This window comes from Chenopodium quinoa, unplaced genomic scaffold (genome assembly GCF_001683475.1).
Source record: "Chenopodium quinoa cultivar QQ74 unplaced genomic scaffold, ASM168347v1, whole genome shotgun sequence".
NCBI classification, from domain to species: domain Eukaryota; kingdom Viridiplantae; phylum Streptophyta; class Magnoliopsida; order Caryophyllales; family Amaranthaceae; genus Chenopodium; species Chenopodium quinoa.
Window position 1 is genome coordinate 1481608 of NW_018742205.1, and position 20386 is coordinate 1501993.

At 32.1% G+C, this 20386-nt stretch overlaps 3 protein-coding genes across 3 annotated transcripts; 2 read left to right on the forward strand and 1 right to left on the reverse strand.

Annotated features, from left to right (window-relative positions):
- Nucleotides 1-396: 396 nt before the first annotated feature.
- LOC110726244 lies at nucleotides 397-4237 on the forward strand. The gene is made up of 3 exons (XM_021905706.1): nucleotides 397-565; nucleotides 2676-3149; nucleotides 3404-4237. Exons 1-3 carry the CDS (start codon nucleotides 397-399, stop codon nucleotides 4174-4176), a joined length of 1416 nt encoding a protein of 471 aa, XP_021761398.1. The 3' UTR covers nucleotides 4177-4237.
- A 234-nt stretch (nucleotides 4238-4471) lies between these two features.
- LOC110728100 (ubiquitin-60S ribosomal protein L40-like) lies at nucleotides 4472-7319 on the reverse strand. Its single transcript, XM_021907740.1, has 5 exons — nucleotides 7098-7319; nucleotides 5769-5855; nucleotides 5458-5560; nucleotides 4914-4980; nucleotides 4472-4821 (listed from the first exon to the last, which is right to left on the reverse strand). The coding sequence occupies exons 1-5, from the start codon at nucleotides 7198-7200 to the stop codon at nucleotides 4795-4797; spliced, it is 387 nt and encodes a 128-aa protein (XP_021763432.1). The 5' UTR covers nucleotides 7201-7319; the 3' UTR covers nucleotides 4472-4794.
- A 3509-nt stretch (nucleotides 7320-10828) lies between these two features.
- LOC110728110 (probable 6-phosphogluconolactonase 4, chloroplastic) lies at nucleotides 10829-18766 on the forward strand. The gene is made up of 6 exons (XM_021907751.1): nucleotides 10829-11083; nucleotides 11451-11639; nucleotides 11902-12031; nucleotides 14921-15321; nucleotides 15407-15542; nucleotides 18034-18766. Exons 1-6 carry the CDS (start codon nucleotides 10995-10997, stop codon nucleotides 18496-18498), a joined length of 1410 nt encoding a protein of 469 aa, XP_021763443.1. The 5' UTR covers nucleotides 10829-10994; the 3' UTR covers nucleotides 18499-18766.
- Nucleotides 18767-20386: the final 1620 nt, after the last annotated feature.

Genomic DNA, 20386 nt, shown 5'->3' on the forward strand with positions numbered 1-20386 from the left:
GGAAGAAAACACTAAAAAAACAAGAACTTTGATTGTTAATCCTGTTATTATGCCGCTTTTTTCATTTTACAATTGGAATCACTTTAATGTGAAGTTAAAAAAAAAAAAAAAAGGGTATTTCTTTATTTTGACATGCAGCAAAAGCGTACTTTATGTGAGAATAATAAAACTCAACCAGAATAATGATGATTATGTATTAATGAAGTTGTTTATCATATAATTACGGTTTTGAGGATTTAGAGAGAGAGAGAAAAAAATAAAATAAAAAAAAATAAACGAATATTATGAATAGTGTAATTTGAGGATTAAGAAAAAAGATACTGATTTATTATCTTACATGAAGAAATTGCTTAGTCCGTACTCCCTAAATATATCTAGGCCTCTAGGGCTGTATTTATGGAAGAAGCCATATTAAGCAAGAGACCATTCATCTTTACAGCTATGATCAATTGGTGTAGAGGAGCTGAATTGAGTGTCACTTACTCACTTGGAATGATTGCTACTACACGAGAAGTTAGATTGCTTGGTGTGGTTGAGTACACTAGTACAAATTATACAAGGGATGGTTCCAATTGGGGCTCGGTGTAACTCTATATCTTACCGCCCCTTCATCGAGTCAACACAGTCTTGTTCAGCAAAATAAGCTATGTTAAATTTATCAAAAATAATTTTAGTCCATCAAAAGCAAATTAAGTGAAAATAATTAGATTTAAGGAAAAAAAAAAGTTATCCAATAAAAAAAGTTATTTAATTTTAAGCAAAATAATTTTTGTAATAAAGTGAGGCAAAAATTTGATACAAGAATATACTACTTGTGTTAGTTTAAATCAGCAATAAAACAATTGTAAAAAGTGAGAATCAGTCGTATTCAAATATAATTATTAAAAACAACAATTTTTTTTTGACGGGATAAAAATAAACACAATTTTAATCATCAATAATTTGTTTTATCAATAAACATAATTTTAATCAATAGAACTAAGTTTCGATTAGTTAATGATTATTTTAATCAATACAGAGTTTTAATTAAATTTGTTTGACAAAAGTGAAATTAATTAAACAGTCTAAGTTAATTTCAACTAAAGTAAGTTGATTCGAACAAATATTTAGTCGACAGGAATCTAACCGTAGGTAACATTGTTTGTAAAGATATTATCTAAATTTTTTAAATTTTCATTTTTTTTTTTTAGGTGGGTGGGTGAGAGGCATTAGACATTCCTCACTTTCAGTATAATCAAAGTGTTAATTTGTTGTTCGTTAAAAAAAAAAAAAAAGTGTTAATTTGTTGAAAATCTTGTCTTGAATCTAAACAATATTTATAAATCCTAGTAGCACTATTGTCAAACTAATTAAGTTTGACCTTATGGAAAGAAAAAGACATTCTGTCCTTAAGGTTAGGTGGTTTAATACATTAATATACACTAGGGTCGATTTGACAAAAGAAAAATAATATAAAGGCAAATAATTGACAACACCATACCCATTGCAAGTTTGCTAACACAAAAATAAAAATTAAAAAATAATAAAATAATACTATGCAGTAATTTAAATAAATAAATAAAAAATCTCTACTAATAATAATAATTAATAAACTCTACTAAACTAGCAAACCATCTCAAAATTTTCATGCTAGCTAGGATTAAGGCCGCGAGATAAATTTCACGTACATGATGTCATAGTTTTGTAGTGTCATTGGCTCACTACAATTTTGGGTATTGACTAATGACATTGTAGAATTTTTAATGTAATTGTGTATGTATTAGTCCTATTTTCTTCAAAATCTTGTTAAACGTGGATAGATTTATTAAACATAAAATGAAGGAAATCAAATTCCGTAGATCGATCTCCCTTTCCGATTTTCATTATGGGATCGTAGCAAAACCATTATTACTGTCATTTTTGGACCTGACAATATAGAATAAGTTATCTTATATTTAGAAACATACTAAGTATATGTTTAGTCAATAACACGTTCAAATGTCACTTCTTCTTGCCAAGCCAAGACGATCAAATCACTATTAAGTTTTCACGTCACAATGGGTAATGAATTTGTCCCTAGCTCAACGACGAAAGTTTCTTTAGTACAACCCAATCGAGAAGGCACGCGTGGTGGTCTGCTACAAATCAATCTAACAAGCTGCTGGGATTATCCTAGGTTTCGATACTTCATTATGAAAAAAGGTGTTTAGAGGGGGAGGGGATCATAACCACTTCCTGAAGCTTTGGAATGGGTTAGGCCTTGCTTACCCTAAACTAGAATAACAACATTAATCAATAAAAACAAATTAAGCTTGCGTGATCATGCACTAATGGACTGGCCTGTACTTTTTTTAGTACTGAATACCATTTAGATGAACTATATGAAAAGATGTACTACACATTTTAAACCCAGTCATTAATCATATGATTTGAAATTGATCTGATATAACCAAATCCGAAATATATGCGACTAATATTGAAGCACATGTTAAGATACCTATCATAACATGTAAATAATCGGAAAGTTTTGATTCAAACAAACTCGAAATCCAACCTAATGACACGCATATAATTAAGTCTGGACCGGAATGGTTGACATGATCAAACCTTGCTATTTGAGTGAATTGTTTGTCACCTCTTGACATGATCAAACCTTGCTATTTGAGTGAATTGTTTGTCATCTGCTGCATCTGCAGCATCATCTGCAGCATCGTCTGCAGCATCCTCAGCAACATCATCAGCGTCATCGTCATCAACATCGTCAGCATCATCGGCCGCCGCTGCAGCTGCAGCAGCTGCTGCCGCAGCAGCAGCATCTGGCTCCTCGGCTGCAGGAGGAGGACAATCAAGCTCCCATAACTCATCATCAACCCCACCAACACCGATATATTACCCAACACCTTCAACACCAACACCGGCCACACCTAAGCCCTCGACTCCTACCCCAACACCAAAACCTTCTACCCCATCAACCCCAACACCAAAACCCTCTACCCCCACTCCTAGCACCCCTAAACCTTACACTCCTCCTAATTCTAACGCTGGCTCTAGAAATAGAGCTAGATGTAGAAACAAGAACTACGGACAGTGCTACAATCAAGAGCATGTTTGTCCTGCTAATTGCCCTACTTCGTGCCAAGTTGATTGTGTCACTTGCAAGCCTGTCTGCAGTAAGTCATATATTACTCTACTAAAGAATACAAATTACCACTACACAAGCTAAAACATAATGCCAACTATAAATTTACTCCAACATAAGAGATTTAAAGTTATATTGATTGGACATACATTTATATGTTAACTTATTATTAGTAGCTAGTAGTAGCATACACAGTTTGACTATGTCGTAATTTTTGTTCAAATTAGTAATGTCCAACTCATTTAAATTGTACTAATTACTAGTTATATGTTTTTTGCATTGTAGATTGTGACTATCCAGGAGCCGTATGCCAAGATCCTCGCTTCATTGGAGGTGATGGTATCACCTTCTACTTCCATGGCAAGAAGGATAAACAATTTTGCCTAGTAACCGACCCCAACCTCCACATCAACGCACACTTCATAGGAAAAAGAAATGCAAACATGGGCCGCGACTTTACATGGGTTGAGTCCATTGGAATCCTCTTTGACAACCACCGTCTATTCTTTGGTGCTAGGAAGACCGGCACATGGGATGATGCCAAAGACCGCCTCTCATTGGCCTTTGACGGAGAGCCCATATTCCTTGAAGAGACTCTAGGCTCTCAATGGTCATCCACCTCCATGCCACAAGTCACCATAACAAGGACAAGTGAAACTAACAACATTGTTGTTGAAATTCCAGGAAAGCTAAGGATCACGGCTAAGGTAGTACCTATTACCGACGAAGAATCTAGGGTACACAACTATGATATTACTGATGAGGATCGTTTTGCTCATCTTGATCTCGGGTTTAAATTTTACTCATTGACCGGAAAGGTTGATGGTGTATTAGGAAAAACATACAGGAATGATTACGTGAGCCGAGTGAATATGAGGGTTGCCATGCCGGTTATGGGAGGAGAAAGACAGTACGCAACTAGTAACATTTTTGCCACCGATTGTCTGGCTTCAAGGTTTGTTGGTGGACAAGAAGAGACTTCAGTTGAGACCATGGAACTTGCTAGCATGAACTGTGCTAGTGGCATGAGTGGACGTGGTGTTGTTTGCAAGAGATAACTCATCAACATAATTATATGGTCGTTGAAATATATGTATTTCAAAATCCATCAATACTCATTAATAATGTCAATGTACACGACTGAAAGTAAAAAAATTCAACATTTTTATGTTATTTTGTAATAAGATTGTAAGGTGACTACATTTACATTAATACAATACTTTTCAATATTTTGTTTAACATACGAATTTATCAACTAATTGATAACTATAATCGACCTAGAATCAAGCCTGAAATGGCCATCGGAATGAACCTGTATTAGTGCAGAAAAACTCAAGAGCTCGGCAAAATCTGTATAGAACCATTTCTATTTCATTGACATTAAGAAAATTACTGAGCAATAATAAAATAACGGATAAATAAACGCATATTGTCTTACTAATGTAAATATTCAAAAACCAAAGGCAACAAAAATATCTGGACAAATAAGACTACTAAGGGTGATGTACGCCTTATTTAAGAATATAAAAATCGTAATACTACTAGTAGAACTAAAAGAGCCAATGTTTTAGAACTAATTTGAGTAAACCCCTACGAGCCATAGTTAAACAGCTTAGTCCGAACACCAACACCATAGAAACCGCTGTCCAAACATTAGCTGCAAACAACTGGTCGCTCTACTTGATCTTCTTCTTTGGCCTCAACTGCAAACCAACATTAAAATTTTCAATTTCAAACCAAACAGCTATGAAATCAAGAACAAGTTTAAGTTGAAAGGCTAAATGTATCAACAAACCTGGTTGCTGTGGCCACATTTCTTCTTCCTGCAGTTAACAGCACGAGGATGCAGGCGAGCATAGCACCTAGAAGATTTAAGATCGAATTAATAATTACACATAGGTTATAAAAAGCTGTAGTGCTGGAAAACAGAGCGCCATCAACCGACAAAAGACACTGCTATGATCATGACCAGAGCTAACATTGGAGACAATGGCATGCAGATCAACAAGAAATATCAATTGTAATGCAACTCAATGTGGTTTAAGATAGAACTCTCAATCCATTGCATTCAGGTTAGGAAAGCTAATCCTAATTACCTGGATCAAACACATGTAAGACTGAAGATATTATGGTAAAAAAAACCCAAGTCACAATTTATAAGCAATTTGAACTCATGTTAACCATAACAGTTAATGAACCAAGCACCTATATACTATGCTCGTGACCTCGTGAAATCAGCCAAGGCAAAAGCTGGATTGTAACTGCTCATTGTTGAACCAATAGAGCCTAATTAAGAGGATGCTCCATTAACAAAAGAAGACTACACACTAGATACTTACTTGCGGCAAATCATCTTGTCCTGGTTGAATTTCCTAGCCAGGGCCATCAGAGAAGGCTCAATAATTCCACCACGGAGCCTCAGGACCAGATGAAGGGTAGACTCTGCAATTGCACAATATTTAATCAAATGATCCAATATATGAATAGAAGAATAATAGAAAATCAATTACAGAACCAGAAACAAATTAAATAAAACTAAGCATTCGTAATGACAATTGAGGTGTAATCATTTCACTATGTTAGGCATGCCTATATATAATCACAAGAAATTAACCAATAAAAAAAGGGAAAGCAGCAAAGAGCAACTAACCCTTTTGAATGTTGTAGTCAGCAAGAGTGCGGCCATCTTCAAGCTGCTTTCCAGCAAAGATCAGCCTCTGCTGGTCTGGTGGAATGCCTGTAGCAAAGAAAATCATCATTATCACTCTCAATTGATGCAACAAAATTCAATAATGCGCCTAAATTATGAAGCTAGCAAAAAAATTCTATAACGCGCCTAAATTATGAAGCTAAAACACACAATTAACCCATACGTCAATATATATCCCATCAAAAACCAACACAATCACATGTTTAGCTTATGACTTATAAAAGCTATCTATTAGCAATAACACATTCAATGAGTGAAAAACCATAAAGATAATCTACTAAAAACTTCAAATGTCCAAACACAAATTTTCAAAACACAAGCACACTAAGATCAAACTGCAATACCCAAATTTCAAAACACTTTGCCGATTATATGTTAAGTCAACAAAGATTAATAGTAAAATAAATTTAACAATAAAAGTGAATCAAATTAAAAAGAATTCAATTCCGATATATTTTCAAACTTCTACATGCTAAAATCTTAAAGTTCATACCTTCACTATAATCTATATGAAATTTCAATTACCCACTATATAAGTTCCATAAATAAGTACATTAACGATTTTCCAACTGAATTTGTACAATGTCAAAACTCAAATTTAAAATCAACTTCAAATCGCGATCAACCACACATAAAAGTTTAATTATAAGCAAATTGAAGTCTAAATTCAATCTCGATAGTATTATTTCAATCTCAATTGTTTAATTCAATTATCAGCCATATCAAAATTCAATCACTCACTAATCAAATTCCAAATTAAATTATAGCTTTCAGCGAAAATGTTCAATTATAAGCAGATTAAAGTTTAAATTAATCTCAATTGTATATTTTCAGTCTCAATGGTTCAAATTCAAGTATCACCCATGTCAAAATTCAATCACTCAAAAATCAAATTCCATATTGAACTACAGCTTTCAGCCGAATACAACAAGTAATAACAATAAAGATCATACCCTTATCATCACCCACTTCAATTCCAATCATCCATTTATAATATTTCAAAATATAATCAAATCAAAGTTAAAATTCAAAACCCAATCAACCAAATTCAACACATTAAGCCCATAAAAATTACACCTTTATCATTACCCACATCAAAATTCAATCACCCACAAAATCATAATTCATAGTTCAAATAATAACCAAATTAAACATTACAAATCACTCACAAAATCAAAATTCAAGTAATAACCAAATTGTAACAATACAAACCAACAAAATTCATCAACAAAAGGTAAAAATTTAAATTAAACTCATCAAAAATTATACCTTCCTTGTCTTGAATCTTAGTTTTGACATTGTCAATAGTATCGCTTGATTCAACTTCAAGGGTGATGGTTTTCCCAGTAAGAGTTTTCACAAAGATCTGCATCTTGAATGACCTTCCTACCCTCTCGTTTAGAATTCTCTCTTTACTTTTTTTCTTGCGAAATTATGAGAAGTGGAGGAAGGCGATAAATTGTTTCTGAGGAGTGAGTATGGGTTTTATAGTGCTTGGGTTCAAAACGATAAAATTAGGGTTTTTCCGTTTTACCGGGGCATAGGGTTTTGGAAAGCTCTTTTGAGGGTTAGTTTGGTAATTGCGCATACTCTGTATTTTGTGTATACAAGGAAAACGCACCGTTTCAGTAAAAAAAAAAAAAAAAAAAAAAAAAAAAAAAAAAAAAAAAGTAAATAACAGGTACTGCTCATTCATATGATCATCAAATTTTTTTTTTACAATCTACGAGGTTAAAATCCCGTGCAAATGTGCAATGTACAGTTGTTAAATATTTTTGACAATAATATCATAAAATATAAAATATATAAAAGATATTTAGAAATATTTCATTTGAGTATATATGGAATATGATTGTCAAACTGAAAGAAAATATATAAGGTATGAATAGTTTACTTAATGATTTTGCGCAAAAATAAAAAAAAAAAATAATAATAATAAAAAAAAAATCACGGGGTAATAACAAGTGTCAGGAAGAATTTGCTTTTACTATAGGTTAATAGATGATCATAAACACATACTTGGTAATACTTTAACACAATCTAATCGCCCCCAACCATGAACTACTCAGCCTGACCAAATGGTATAAAAATAAAACCACGCATTGAGAGACGGTACACTGAAGCATGCACAATGACATTATCTGATACCTGCGGAAATAATAAAAGTAGCCCTGTTTAGGGTCATAATAATTTACTAACAGAGGAATTACAACTTATAACTGTAAAGAAAAGAGTTGGCAGCAAATTTATATCGGAGTGCTGCATCCCGTAAATTATATTAATAGAGAAAATAGAAAATACAAAGGTACCATACTTGGTGTACAATACATAGCAAAGGAAAACCAAGTTTTAGGGGACTTCGTCATAGCAGCATGTGCCGAGTATTTTTTATTCGGCTTGAAGATGCCATGCTGGCTACGGGTTACAATGGTGGAAGTGCGTGGCTGGGGAGAGGTGTGCCGAGTGGGCTGAGATGGTTGGGCCGGCTGGTTTGTGGTGGACTGGGAAAGATGGTGGATAACATACGGAGACATCCCTTCATCAAGAAACTCATATGTATGGGAGTTAGGGGAATGCAAGTTAGCAAAAGGAAACACCGTCTCATCGAAAAGTACATGACGACAAATAATGATTTTATTCGACGATAAATCATAACGCTTGTAGCCTCTATGATTGGTAGGAAACCCCAAAAACACACAAGGAGTGGACCGTGGTTGCAACTTATTAATAGTTGTGGAAGGAAATAAGGGGTAGCACAAACAACCAAAAACCCAAAGATGAGAGTAAGAAGGTGTCCTTTGATATAGAATTTCAAGAGGATATTTGTTACCCAATAGTTTACTCGGAAGTGTATCAAGAAGATAAATAGCCATTTGTAGAGAGTGATGCCAAAATGAGGGTGGAAGAGAAGCATGAGCAAGAAGAGTTCGTGACATATTATTGATGGTCCAAATTTTTTGTTCGGCTTTCCCGTTTTGTGATGAAGTATGAGGACATGAAAGGCGAAAAGACATGCCATGAGTCTTACAAAAATCCCAAAAAGGACCATTATCAAACTCCCTACCATTATCACATTGCACATTTTTGATATTACGTTCAAATTGGGCAAGAATATGAGCTTTAAAAGCCAAAAATAAAAAAAAAAATTATGAAGCCAACCAGGTCAAGCTAGCAAGTGACAAGAAGAAAAATCTCCATTCTTTAGGGAATTGCCTAGCTTGTGGAAAATTTCATGACATTATATTCAAAGTCAAGGTCTTCTCTTTACCGCACCCTTCTACCAAGCTATAGTACTCCTTACATCTTAAAGGAAACAACGTATCAATCTAACTATCCAAATCTTTTTTTCTTGCTTAGCCTTGAAATTGCAATGATACTTGATTTACGGAGTACATCTTAAATAAACCCATTGCCAGCCATAGCATCCACAAGCTCGTACAGTCGTACTTGGTGTGCTGCAAATTATTTATGGACAATTGAGATGATACTAACAAGCAAATTAAAAAAACATGATACATGAAGATTATTATAATTAAGTAGGAAAAACCGCTATGCAATAATTGAACAAGAAGGTGTGTCTACGAACTGAGGCATGCACCAGGTGATAAGATTGAAGCGCCTTATATGCCTAGCTAGAAGAGGCGATTTCAAAGAGGCACATTGAGGTGCACGCCATTTAGCACTCTAAGTACGTGTGCCCTCAATTCAACGCGGAACCATCAACCATGCATAGGCATAGTATGACCCGTATTGCCTTAGTGCGCCTTCTTTCTAACATTATGCTATGCATAGATAACAGAAATTCAAACTTCTAGTAAATACACATACATACAAATTTGTTGTTGTAGAATTCCAATGCCTTTTCAACACACATCTCACTTTAATGGCGAGCAGCCTCCACGTCTATGTAATCTATAAATATAATTAAAGTAATAACCATTGACATCATCACTGTCCAAGTGTCAACTTCTCATAAAAATATTTCCCTCCAAAACTTTTGATAACATCATTTTTTTTTTCAACATAAATAAAGGTTTTGAATTAGTAGATTAATCGCATATTTTCTAAAATATTTGATGATTAAATTAACTAACTACACAATTTTCCATCCCGTGGATAAAAAAAAAGTGACTGGACTATTTAATTTTTTTGGAAACTTTTTTATCTGCTCCTGCTTCATAAATTTATAGTGATTTTATGTTTTTGGGTTTCCATTCTTTATTAGTTTTAAATTATATTTAAAATATGAAGTGTATAGTATATTATATGATTAGTATTCCGTATTTAACATCATATCTTTTGTTATAACTCAATTTATTTAATAAGAAGGCACACAATTTATTATGTTTTTCTTAAATACGTATTACATACAAATTAAATTAGAAAAAACTAAATAAAATTATTGTTTAAATCGTGCATTGTACGAGACTAACCTAGTTTTCTGATAAATTACTAGCTTGAACCACATGAAGGTACAAATTTTAAAATTGCAAGCAGGGGATCATATATATCCTTCCTCCTGAAAGAATACTGAATAGGTCAATGACTAAATCAATATGCCATGTAACTTAACGTACAACCTATTGGAATAATTTATTTTAGATTTGTATAAATCTTGGCTTGTAGTTTATCATACATTATTGGGTAGCTGGATGTCAAATGAGTAATCATACTCGGTTTGTACTCCTTTATGATATTTATCACCCTTAAATATCTACATCATGAGAAACTACATGTTCCATATGTATGTGATATGCCCAAACTTAGGCAAACAAATTGTTAAAAATTTATTTATGTATCAATGTATGTGTGATATATATTGAGAAAAATATATCCAAAATAACCACAACTACTTGAATGATTCCACTTGCATTTACCTGTCATGTATTTATTTATGAAACCAAATATCAAAATGTCGAGCCTAAACAATTGCCATATATCGACCACAAGTTCGAATATACTTGCAAATAATAGATGAATCAAAAGCCTAATGTTAGTTATTCTACCAAGGAAAAATCCAACTTTAGCATTCACCACCTTCATGTCCTCATGGGTTGTTCTTTGCAAAGAAAAAGGTTATATATGTGAAAGCCCACCATTCACAATTTCTACCATCTTAGTAAATTAATTTTAATCTTCTTAAAAAAAAAACAAAAATCAAAAACAATGGCTTCCCAAACTTTTGCCTCGATCAGATGGTTCTTTCCAAGGATCAACATGACTACAGTTATTATAAGTTTGTTTATAATTTTAAGGTATGTATTAGGCCAATTAGGGGATCTTTTAGTAATCTTACTTTTATTTTAATTTATTTAATTAGATGCATGACTTTAAAGTTAACTAGTACACTGTTTTCAAAGAAAAAAAAGTTAACTAGTACACGAAGTACGTTTATTTAAGCTTATTATGATCTTGATATATTAACCTTGACACAAAATATGATTTAGTAGAATACAAAGGTCAAGATCGATAGTGATGTGATCAAATGATTAATTTAAAAATCTTCAATCATCAAAGATTTATTTTTACTTATTTATGTGTTAACTTGGTAGCCGACTCCACTTATGGGGTTAAGGCCAGGCTTTGATTAATTGATTGATTGATTTAAGTGTTAACTTTTAGAATGAAAAGAGCTTCAATGGAGGAAATAGAAGTTCATAAGGGTTCAGCCGATGTTAACATATTTGTTTCTCAAGATGAGATGGCTACATCATTAAGCAAATACATTGGTGACTTGTCAGAGAAATTTGTAAAGGAGAAAGGTGTTTTTACTATTGTTTTATCCGGAGATTCTTATGCCAAAACTATAAGGTAACTAAATTATGATGATATGAATATTATTGAAAATAAATTAAAGCTTGTGATATATTTTTCTTCTCCACGAAAAATGTGTAGTTAAATAAGAATCACAATAGTTGGTCGAAAAAACTCTGTGTAAATTAAATAAAACATCAAAAATTAATTGTTGTAATAAAAAAAAAAAAAAAAAAGAATGGAAGAAATATACGTCTAATTCATATCTGAATCTGACCATATATTATTCAATTTGATTTGTTGGACACCAAAATTGAAGGAATATGATGGAGCCATCATCTTCAGTAGATTGGTCAAAATGGTATGTATTTTGGGTTGATGAAAGGGTTGTTCCCAAGGATAGCTCGGAAAGTAACTACAAGCTTGCTTACGATGAATTTCTTTCTAAGGTATAATGACTTGCATTTTATATTTATATTGTCCTTCGTTTTATTTTCCAACTTGTATTTTTCATAGACTATATCTTTGAACTCTCTCAGGTACCAATCCCTGACGATCATATAATTTCTATCAATGACAAACTTTTACCTGAGGCAGCCTCAGTTGAATATGAATCGCGTCTCAAACAACTAATGAAGAGCCATGTTATTGCAACATCAAATAATACAGGTTTCCCAAAATTCGACCTCATTCTATTAGGTTTAGGTTATAATGGACATATTGCTTCTCTTTTTCCAAACCATCCTCAACTAAAAGAGAACACAACATGTGTTACTTACATTATGGACTCCCCCAAACCACCACCACAAAGAATTACCATGACATTTCCGGTGATTAACAGTGCTTCAAATGTCGCTTTCGTGGTCACCGGAGAGGAAAAGGCGAGAGTTGTGTATGAAGTGTTTGATAGACACCAAAGTTTAGCAATGTTACCGGCTAAATTGGTTTCACCTAAAGGGGAATTGAAGTGGTTTTTAGACAAGGAAGCTGCATCGATGATTAATAATTAAAAAAATATGGTCGGTACAAGATTTGAACCCTTGACTTTAAGTTTTAAAAATATAGAGTTAGCCACTAAACTATTATCATATTACATATCATTTTATTAAAATTAAATACAAATAAAGATTTCGATCATGGAATTAAGGTGGTAACTCAGAGCATTGCCCGAACCTAAAAACTAGTGTTATATTACATACATTTATACTTGATAGTATGTAATTATTCATACTATCTTCGTTTCATTATGATTTTAATGTTTTTTCCAAAAAGCTTGTACTTTTTTTTCTTTCATTTGTACTTTATTTTATTATAAGTGATTATATATATATCAACCTACTTAGTCTATTTATTAATTGATCAAATCTCATGTTACACGTACTATAACGTACTGCTTAGTTTTTACACCCTTGGCCTCTTACCTATTCATACAAATCTAAATTATCTTTTGAACTTAATTCACAAGCAGATAGAATTTAGGGGTGTCTATTATTCTGAGTGAAATTGAAATTCAATCCAATTTAAATCAAATTATCAATTTGGATCAAATTGAATCGCATTGAAAATTTGGATTTTCGTATTGGATCGAATTTGGTACTGAAAAATCGAGATAAACGAAAAATGGGTGTATTTAAGGGTTTGCTCAGTTTAGCTTATTTTTATTTATTTCAAGCCTAATAAGTTTACATAAGTCTAATTAAGTATTTAGGTTTTCTTAAGTTCAAATTACAACTAAAAAGAAACGTCATACTACTAGATTTGATTCGACAACCTTTTGATTGTGAGATGACAAAACTTACCATTATACCAAATTTTGCTTAGTGTTGCTAATATTAAACGTAGAGGTGCAGTTATATTTGTAACTAGATGGAAGCCCGTGCGATGCACGTTTTTTCATATAAGATTTTTAATTATTTGATTTATTGTATTTAATAATTTCAGACAAAATTACGAAGTTTAATTTTTTATTTTTTTTTTTACTATAATTTATAATGAATTTATTAAATATAAATAAATTGTAAATATGATATTTTTTCCGTTATATAAAATCTTTAATGTGAAATGATAAATTTTTAATAATTTAAATCCTAAATCATTATTCATTGTTTTGCCATATCTTTTATTTCGATAGAATCACCAACCTCGTCCACAACCAACCTACTACATCAATGGATAAATTGAACCGTGAAATGTTAGCCAAACTGAAATTGATATAAATTAAATCTTTACATTTATATAAAATAAATCAATATATCTGCCAATAAATGAAAAATTGTTGCGATATAAATCAAATCTATGCATTGGAATTTTTTCATCATCTCCAAAAAAAAATCAAAGTCATCCACATATTAAGTATACAACATCTAATCGTATGTCCTTACATAAACAAATAATCGTTAAGTATCCTAAATAAATACAATGTAACTAATAATTACAAATATAAATTTAAACATAATATTTTAAAAATTACTCGGACATTGATAACCTAAAACTAACACAAGATTCGCTTGTTGGGGTTTTGTATTGATACGAAATTTTATTCGTGTCGTATGATTTGTTAGATTTGCATGTAAAAATTTAGTAAATAAAACATAAACATATAATCGTTGAGTATCCCAAATTAATACAATGTAAGTAATAATTAGAAATACTAATTTAAACATAGGATTTTAAAGATTAAGCTAAAAATTACCTGGCCATTGATGACTAAAAATTAACACAAAATTCAATTCGCTTGATGGGGTTTTTTATTGATACGAAATTTTGTTTGTGTCGTATGATGTATCACAAATTTTAATTTAATTATAATTAACGAACAATTTGTATTTCTTATCCTAAATACTATCAAAATTTATCTTATAATGATAGGTATCAAACTTTATTATAAGCGTTTATCATTTAATATTTCTTAGTATATTTTTTTTGATTTCTTATACTCGTAGTATTGAATTAATAAATTTATCTTTTCTTATATTTTTATATTTTTTTTTTTCATTAATATAATTTAATTCGTGGATTATAATCTACGTGACATTGAAATTTTAAATATATCAAATCTAATTCGTTACTTTTATCTAGGTGGCGACATAATTTTTTAATTCAAAAATAAAATACAAATTTTTCTTCTTATCGGTCGAAATAAGTATATTTCTTACGTGACGCTCCGAATGTTCTCCAAAAATGCCTTCTAGATTAGATTAGATTAGATTTTGTACAATAGTTTTTATTTTCAGGTATATTCATATATGTATATTGTTGCCACTTTGCCAAATCATCCCTTCGAAAACGCTCACCTTTTCAGCGGTTCAAGTGATGCAATCCGCTGTTCACCAAACCAGCTACTTGTCTATTCAGACCTTCAATCCGCTCATTCACAACAAATGGCATCTTCATTTCACACACTCTCCCACTTAACAACGAAAACAACCCCCATTAGATTCTCACAAATTAATCAATCTCCCCTGAAAAACCCACTAATTTATTTCCCTGTAAAATCTTCAAACTTTCCTCTCAGATTCCCAGCAATTTCAATCTCAAAAAGCTCCTTAAATTTCACACCAAAATCAGCTTTAATGGCGAAATCTGAAAAGGATTATTCCAATGTCGATGTTCTCGATTCTGAAGAACAAGTTGCCTTTGAATTAGCAAAGTTTTCTGCCAACTTATCAGATTATTTTGTCAATGAAAGAGGCGCTTTTACTGTTGTTGTTTCTGGGGGTTCTCTCATCAAATCTCTCAGGTAATTTTGACTTTTTTTTAAAAAAAAAAAAAATTAAATTTTTCTAATTTTTAATTTAATGGGTATTATCATTGTTGAAAATTAGGAAATTGGTAGAACCTCCATACGTGGATTCAATTGATTGGACGAAATGGCATGTGTTTTGGGTTGATGAGAGGGTTGTTCCAAAGGATCATCCTGATAGTAACTACAAGCTTGCCTATGATGGTTTCTTGTCTAAGGTATGTTTTTTTGTTTATTAATTTGAATTAGTATATATTCATCAATTATATGATTGCACTATTAAATTATAATGTGATTATACTTTTGATAATGAGATATTTGGTTTTGTTGTATTTGGGAGTTTTATGTGCTATTTTCCTGGTGTTATTGCTGTGATGAGAATGAATCAGGTATAATCCTTTGTTGTGGCTAAGGATTTTGTTGTAGGGTTGTAGAAAAGAGAAGTCGGGTTTTGGTTGATGTTGTAGAATGATGAAGCATGATTTTCTATGCAATGCACTTGCTTATTTACAGTACTAGATTTATCAATTGGTCTGAAGCTAAGTTAGTTTGAGGTTTACATTGTGTCATAGCACCCTTTTTTTCACTGACTGATAACTGATGTTGAGGATTCGACTGCTATATGAGTAATATGATGTCTCTTGTTGCTTTAAAGGACTCAACGTTGTAGTAGATTTTTGAAGTTGAATTTAAATATAATCCAAGAATACTGAAATTAGTGTTCAGTCATAGCCAAATATCGAGTATGTAGGTAGAGATTTCCTTCGAAATTTCTTTTAGAAGCTGTCAGAAACCATACTGTCACTTTTTTTTGGAAGGGTTATTTTGAAGAACAATCAATTGTAGGTTTGTTGTGTCCTTATTGGCTTATTGGCTTATTGACTTATTTATAATACAGAGTGCTTCATTTCATTATTGTTTTTCTTTCGAGACCCTACAATTCTTGGTCGCATACTATATTTTGATGGTAAAACTGCAAATAGAAATCGACTGGATTATCCTTTAATTTTTATGGGAGTTTTAGGCATACTGCATATCGGTGGGAGTCCTCCTCAATTATTATACCTTGGATAAAGTCTGCTCAATTGACAGTCTAAAGATATTGGCTTAGATAAGTTAAAAGTATTATGCTTGTTCAACATTAATCATTAGATGTAGTGTAAACTACTCGTAGAAAGGAGCTTTTTAAAAACTCTATAGTCTGATGAATGAATAGCTTTTTGTGGTCAATGCCAAATTATAACCAGCGTATTTTAACTCAGACAGGTCTGAAAGATTGTCTAACTCTAGCAAGTTCTCTTGTACCAGAAAAAGAGAGAAGACTTGCACAAAGGCTTGGATTTGGCTTGCCTTAACACTAATTGTATAAATCAAAGAGCTATAATTAGAGAACAGAATATAAAAAGGTTGCAGCTTGTACTTATTCCACTAATGAAAGTGCAACAATTAAGTTAGAGAATGCTGGAGTTTTTTTTTTTTGCTACCATCAGAATAAATTAAAAGATATATTCTTTTCTCGATAGCCTTGGCCAACAAACCAAGACTTGCTTGGTTAGTGCTTATAAACCTTGACCTGGTTGGAATATTGATTTGAAAGTTTCTGTAAAATACATGTGATGCAGTTAAATATGATAACACTCGTAGTACCTATTAGTAGAGGGAATTGCAAACTTACTATTTTCCTCAGGTAGATGACTGCATATTGGTGACAAGTATTGTTGACTTGGTGCTTATAATTTTTTGGCTCTATTGTCAGCCCATACTTTGAATTCTTTGTCTTTAGCAAAAATTTTTTGTATTAATTAGATTTATGTTCAGTTGCTCATTTGCAGATTTTGATTTTTTTTTTTTTTTAATCGATTATTGTGCTTGAGGGAAAAGTTCAACATCTTAAGCAAATTCAGATTGATGGTAGCTTGGCCTTGTGTGTAGCTTCCTTGTTATCTTTGATAGAAAGGTAACGTAAATGGATCTTGCTTGAGAATTAGGTATGATAAAGTCTGCAAAAGTATTACAATTAATCAAGCATTAGAGATGAAACTGAATCAACTCCTTTCAAAGCATGAGAAGAAGCTTAAAACCTCTCTAAGCCATTCACAAGACTAGCCAATAACTTTCATATAACAATTACAAGTCATGTACACACTGCGTGCACTCACTATTGTCTCACCCAGTCACTAATTCTCTCATTTCTGTGTTATCTATGAACAGAATCTTTAAAAAATAGCCACACCCATGTACACACAGAGCCTACCAATTTGTTGGTCCAGGGGCAGAGCAGAGGAAGATTTATGAAAGCCCCCCCCCCCCCCAAAAAAAAAAAAAAAAAAAAAAAAAAAAAAAACACGTATATGAACTTTGTAAAACTGATTACTCATACTTCCTCATATATATATTTTTTTTTAATTAATGGGCAGGAGCTTGTAAGAAATGCAAGTATACAGTCAATATAACAGTAAGTTTTCTTAGAGATAGAAACAATTCTTTGTTGGATGAGAGGCAGAGGAATTCTTATACTTTTTGCAGAGGATTTGGCATAAAACTATAATCATCTTAATAACTGATGGTTTAAATTTACTTCTAGTAGTTTGCTAGTCATGCTGGAAGAATCAGGAACATATACAGAACAGGAACAGGGTTTAGCTGTGATTGATAAAAGTGTATTTTCTTTCCTTGTGCTTTGTTGCTCATTGCCTTCTATTTTCCCAGGTTCCTATCCCCCCTGGTAATGTCTATGCTATTAATGACTCACTCTCAGCTGAAGGCGCAGCTGATGATTATGAAGCTGGTCTCAAACAACTGGTAAAGACAAACATATTAGCAACATCACCGACAAGTGGTTTTCCAAAATTTGATGTCATGCTCCTCGGTATGGGTCCTGATGGACATGTTGCTTCTTTGTTCCCGGGTCACCCTCTTCTTAAGGAGAGTCAGAGATGGGTTACCTCTATCAATGACTCCCCGAAACCACCACCAGAGAGAATCACTTTCACCTTCCCTGTAATCAATTCCTCGGCCAACATTGCCCTTGTAGTTTGCGGAAGTGGAAAAGCAGCAGTTGTGAAGACTGCACTGAGTGGAGACCAGAGCTCTGACATGCTGCCTGTTCAAATGGTGTCTCCTGAAGGAGAGCTGAAGTGGTTTTTGGACAAGGAAGCAGCTGCAATGTTGTAGCTCTCACCGTGTCTTTAGGTAAGTCAGAAGTATACCTACATAGATGAGACCTTGTATGTTGTATTTCTTTGTCAGAGTAAATTAATTTTGCAGAATAAAATGGTGGGTATGCAATGAGGCTTTGTATTTGGCGTAAATTTTCTTGACAATTCTATCTTGTATGCTTGTACTAGTACCTCTCCCTCTCATAAGTTTTTGATAATAATAGCATCAGTTAACATTCAATGAAGTCTCAATTATCAAATATGGAGTGACATCTATTAGCAAATCGGCAAACACAACTAATAACATATTAACATTGCGAATTTTGAATTATGTGTGAATTAGATAGCTTTTTGGATTGAACCAGATGCAATTATTATATATTTTACAGTTGATTTCGAATTAGTTCTCTCTCAAATCACTTCATATAATAATTTGTAAATGAGATAATAGCTAAATTCCCTGAAGTTGCTCAAGAATTAATCATGCAGCAAAAAATGAAACATGTGCTTAAGCCTTCCTAAAAAAAAGTTGGAAGAAGAAGTAGCTGATAAAGAATCAGAACCTAAAAAAGTCTTGTTTTCTTATGAAAAAAGAAATCTAAAACACCGCTTTTTATTGATTAAATTCACATGGGATTAGATTTTTGGATGATACTTCTCTTTGTCCCAAAGATTTTCAGATTTTATAGTTCCTGATTACTTCATTCTAAGGCAGCAAAACATTATCTGAAAGCTATTGTAAGCAATGACAATGCATTTACACAAGTGTGACTTTAGTTGCAAGTAAAGGAATACTTATCCATGCAAGAAAATGCTTATTTTTCAAGTACTCTTTTAGGTGATACTTATAGGTAAATTTCGATATACCAAAATTTAATAAAGTTTGAGACGTTCTTATCCAGGATCTATTTAATATAATTTCATTCTACCCAAAAAAAAAAAAAAAAAAAAAAAAAAAATACAGCGAGCTATGTATTGTATTATTGATTGATGAAAGAAAAAAATATTTGGATACCGCTAACTTTGAGTGTGATAATTAAAAGAATATATAACTCGATAATTTCGATATAGAGAAATCAAAGAAAATTTTGTGATAGGATATCACTATCGAGAAGGGTATTCTCCTTGCACTTTTTCCACTAGTTGTGCACAATGTTTTTGTACAAGATCATTATATTGTGCTCGTCTTAACTCAATATAACGAGATCTATCCTTTGATTATCCTAAAAATAATTGTAAATTTTCTTTATACTTTCCACATAAAATCTATATGTACGTGTATGATCTACTCTTCTATCACACATTCACACTCTTTACAAAATACAAGTATTCAATCATAAAATGATGGATTCTGTACAGTCGATATCAGCAAAAGAAAAAGCCAAAATATCTGAATTATTGTATGAGCAAATGTAATTAAAAGCGAGAAAGTTTGTTTAACATGCATGCCTAAATTCTTTACGACATTATATTTCCCTTTCACTTTTCAATTCTTATTAATTATTATGCCTTTCTTTGTTACTCATATTAAATACACATAATTATTATTTTTTGGACTTATTTGTTTGGCTTAACATTAATTGTTAAATAGGCATGCATAATTTGTAAAGTAAAACAATAATTACTGAATATGCCTTACATTATTGACCCTGAAAAATGTGAACTACGATTCTACGAGTACCGATTTATTAGCTATACCTGGGAGCACATTAAAAAAAATTATACTACGTAAATAAAAAAAGGATAATGTTATATGTAACATTGGGTTATATATAAACATTAAATACACTCTTGAAAATTGTATAAAATTAGAAATTCGTGACAAAAACACGCGTAAATCAGTGTAATTAGTGTTTATATTATTATGATTTCCTAAATTTATACTCATTTTTTCGTGTGTTTTT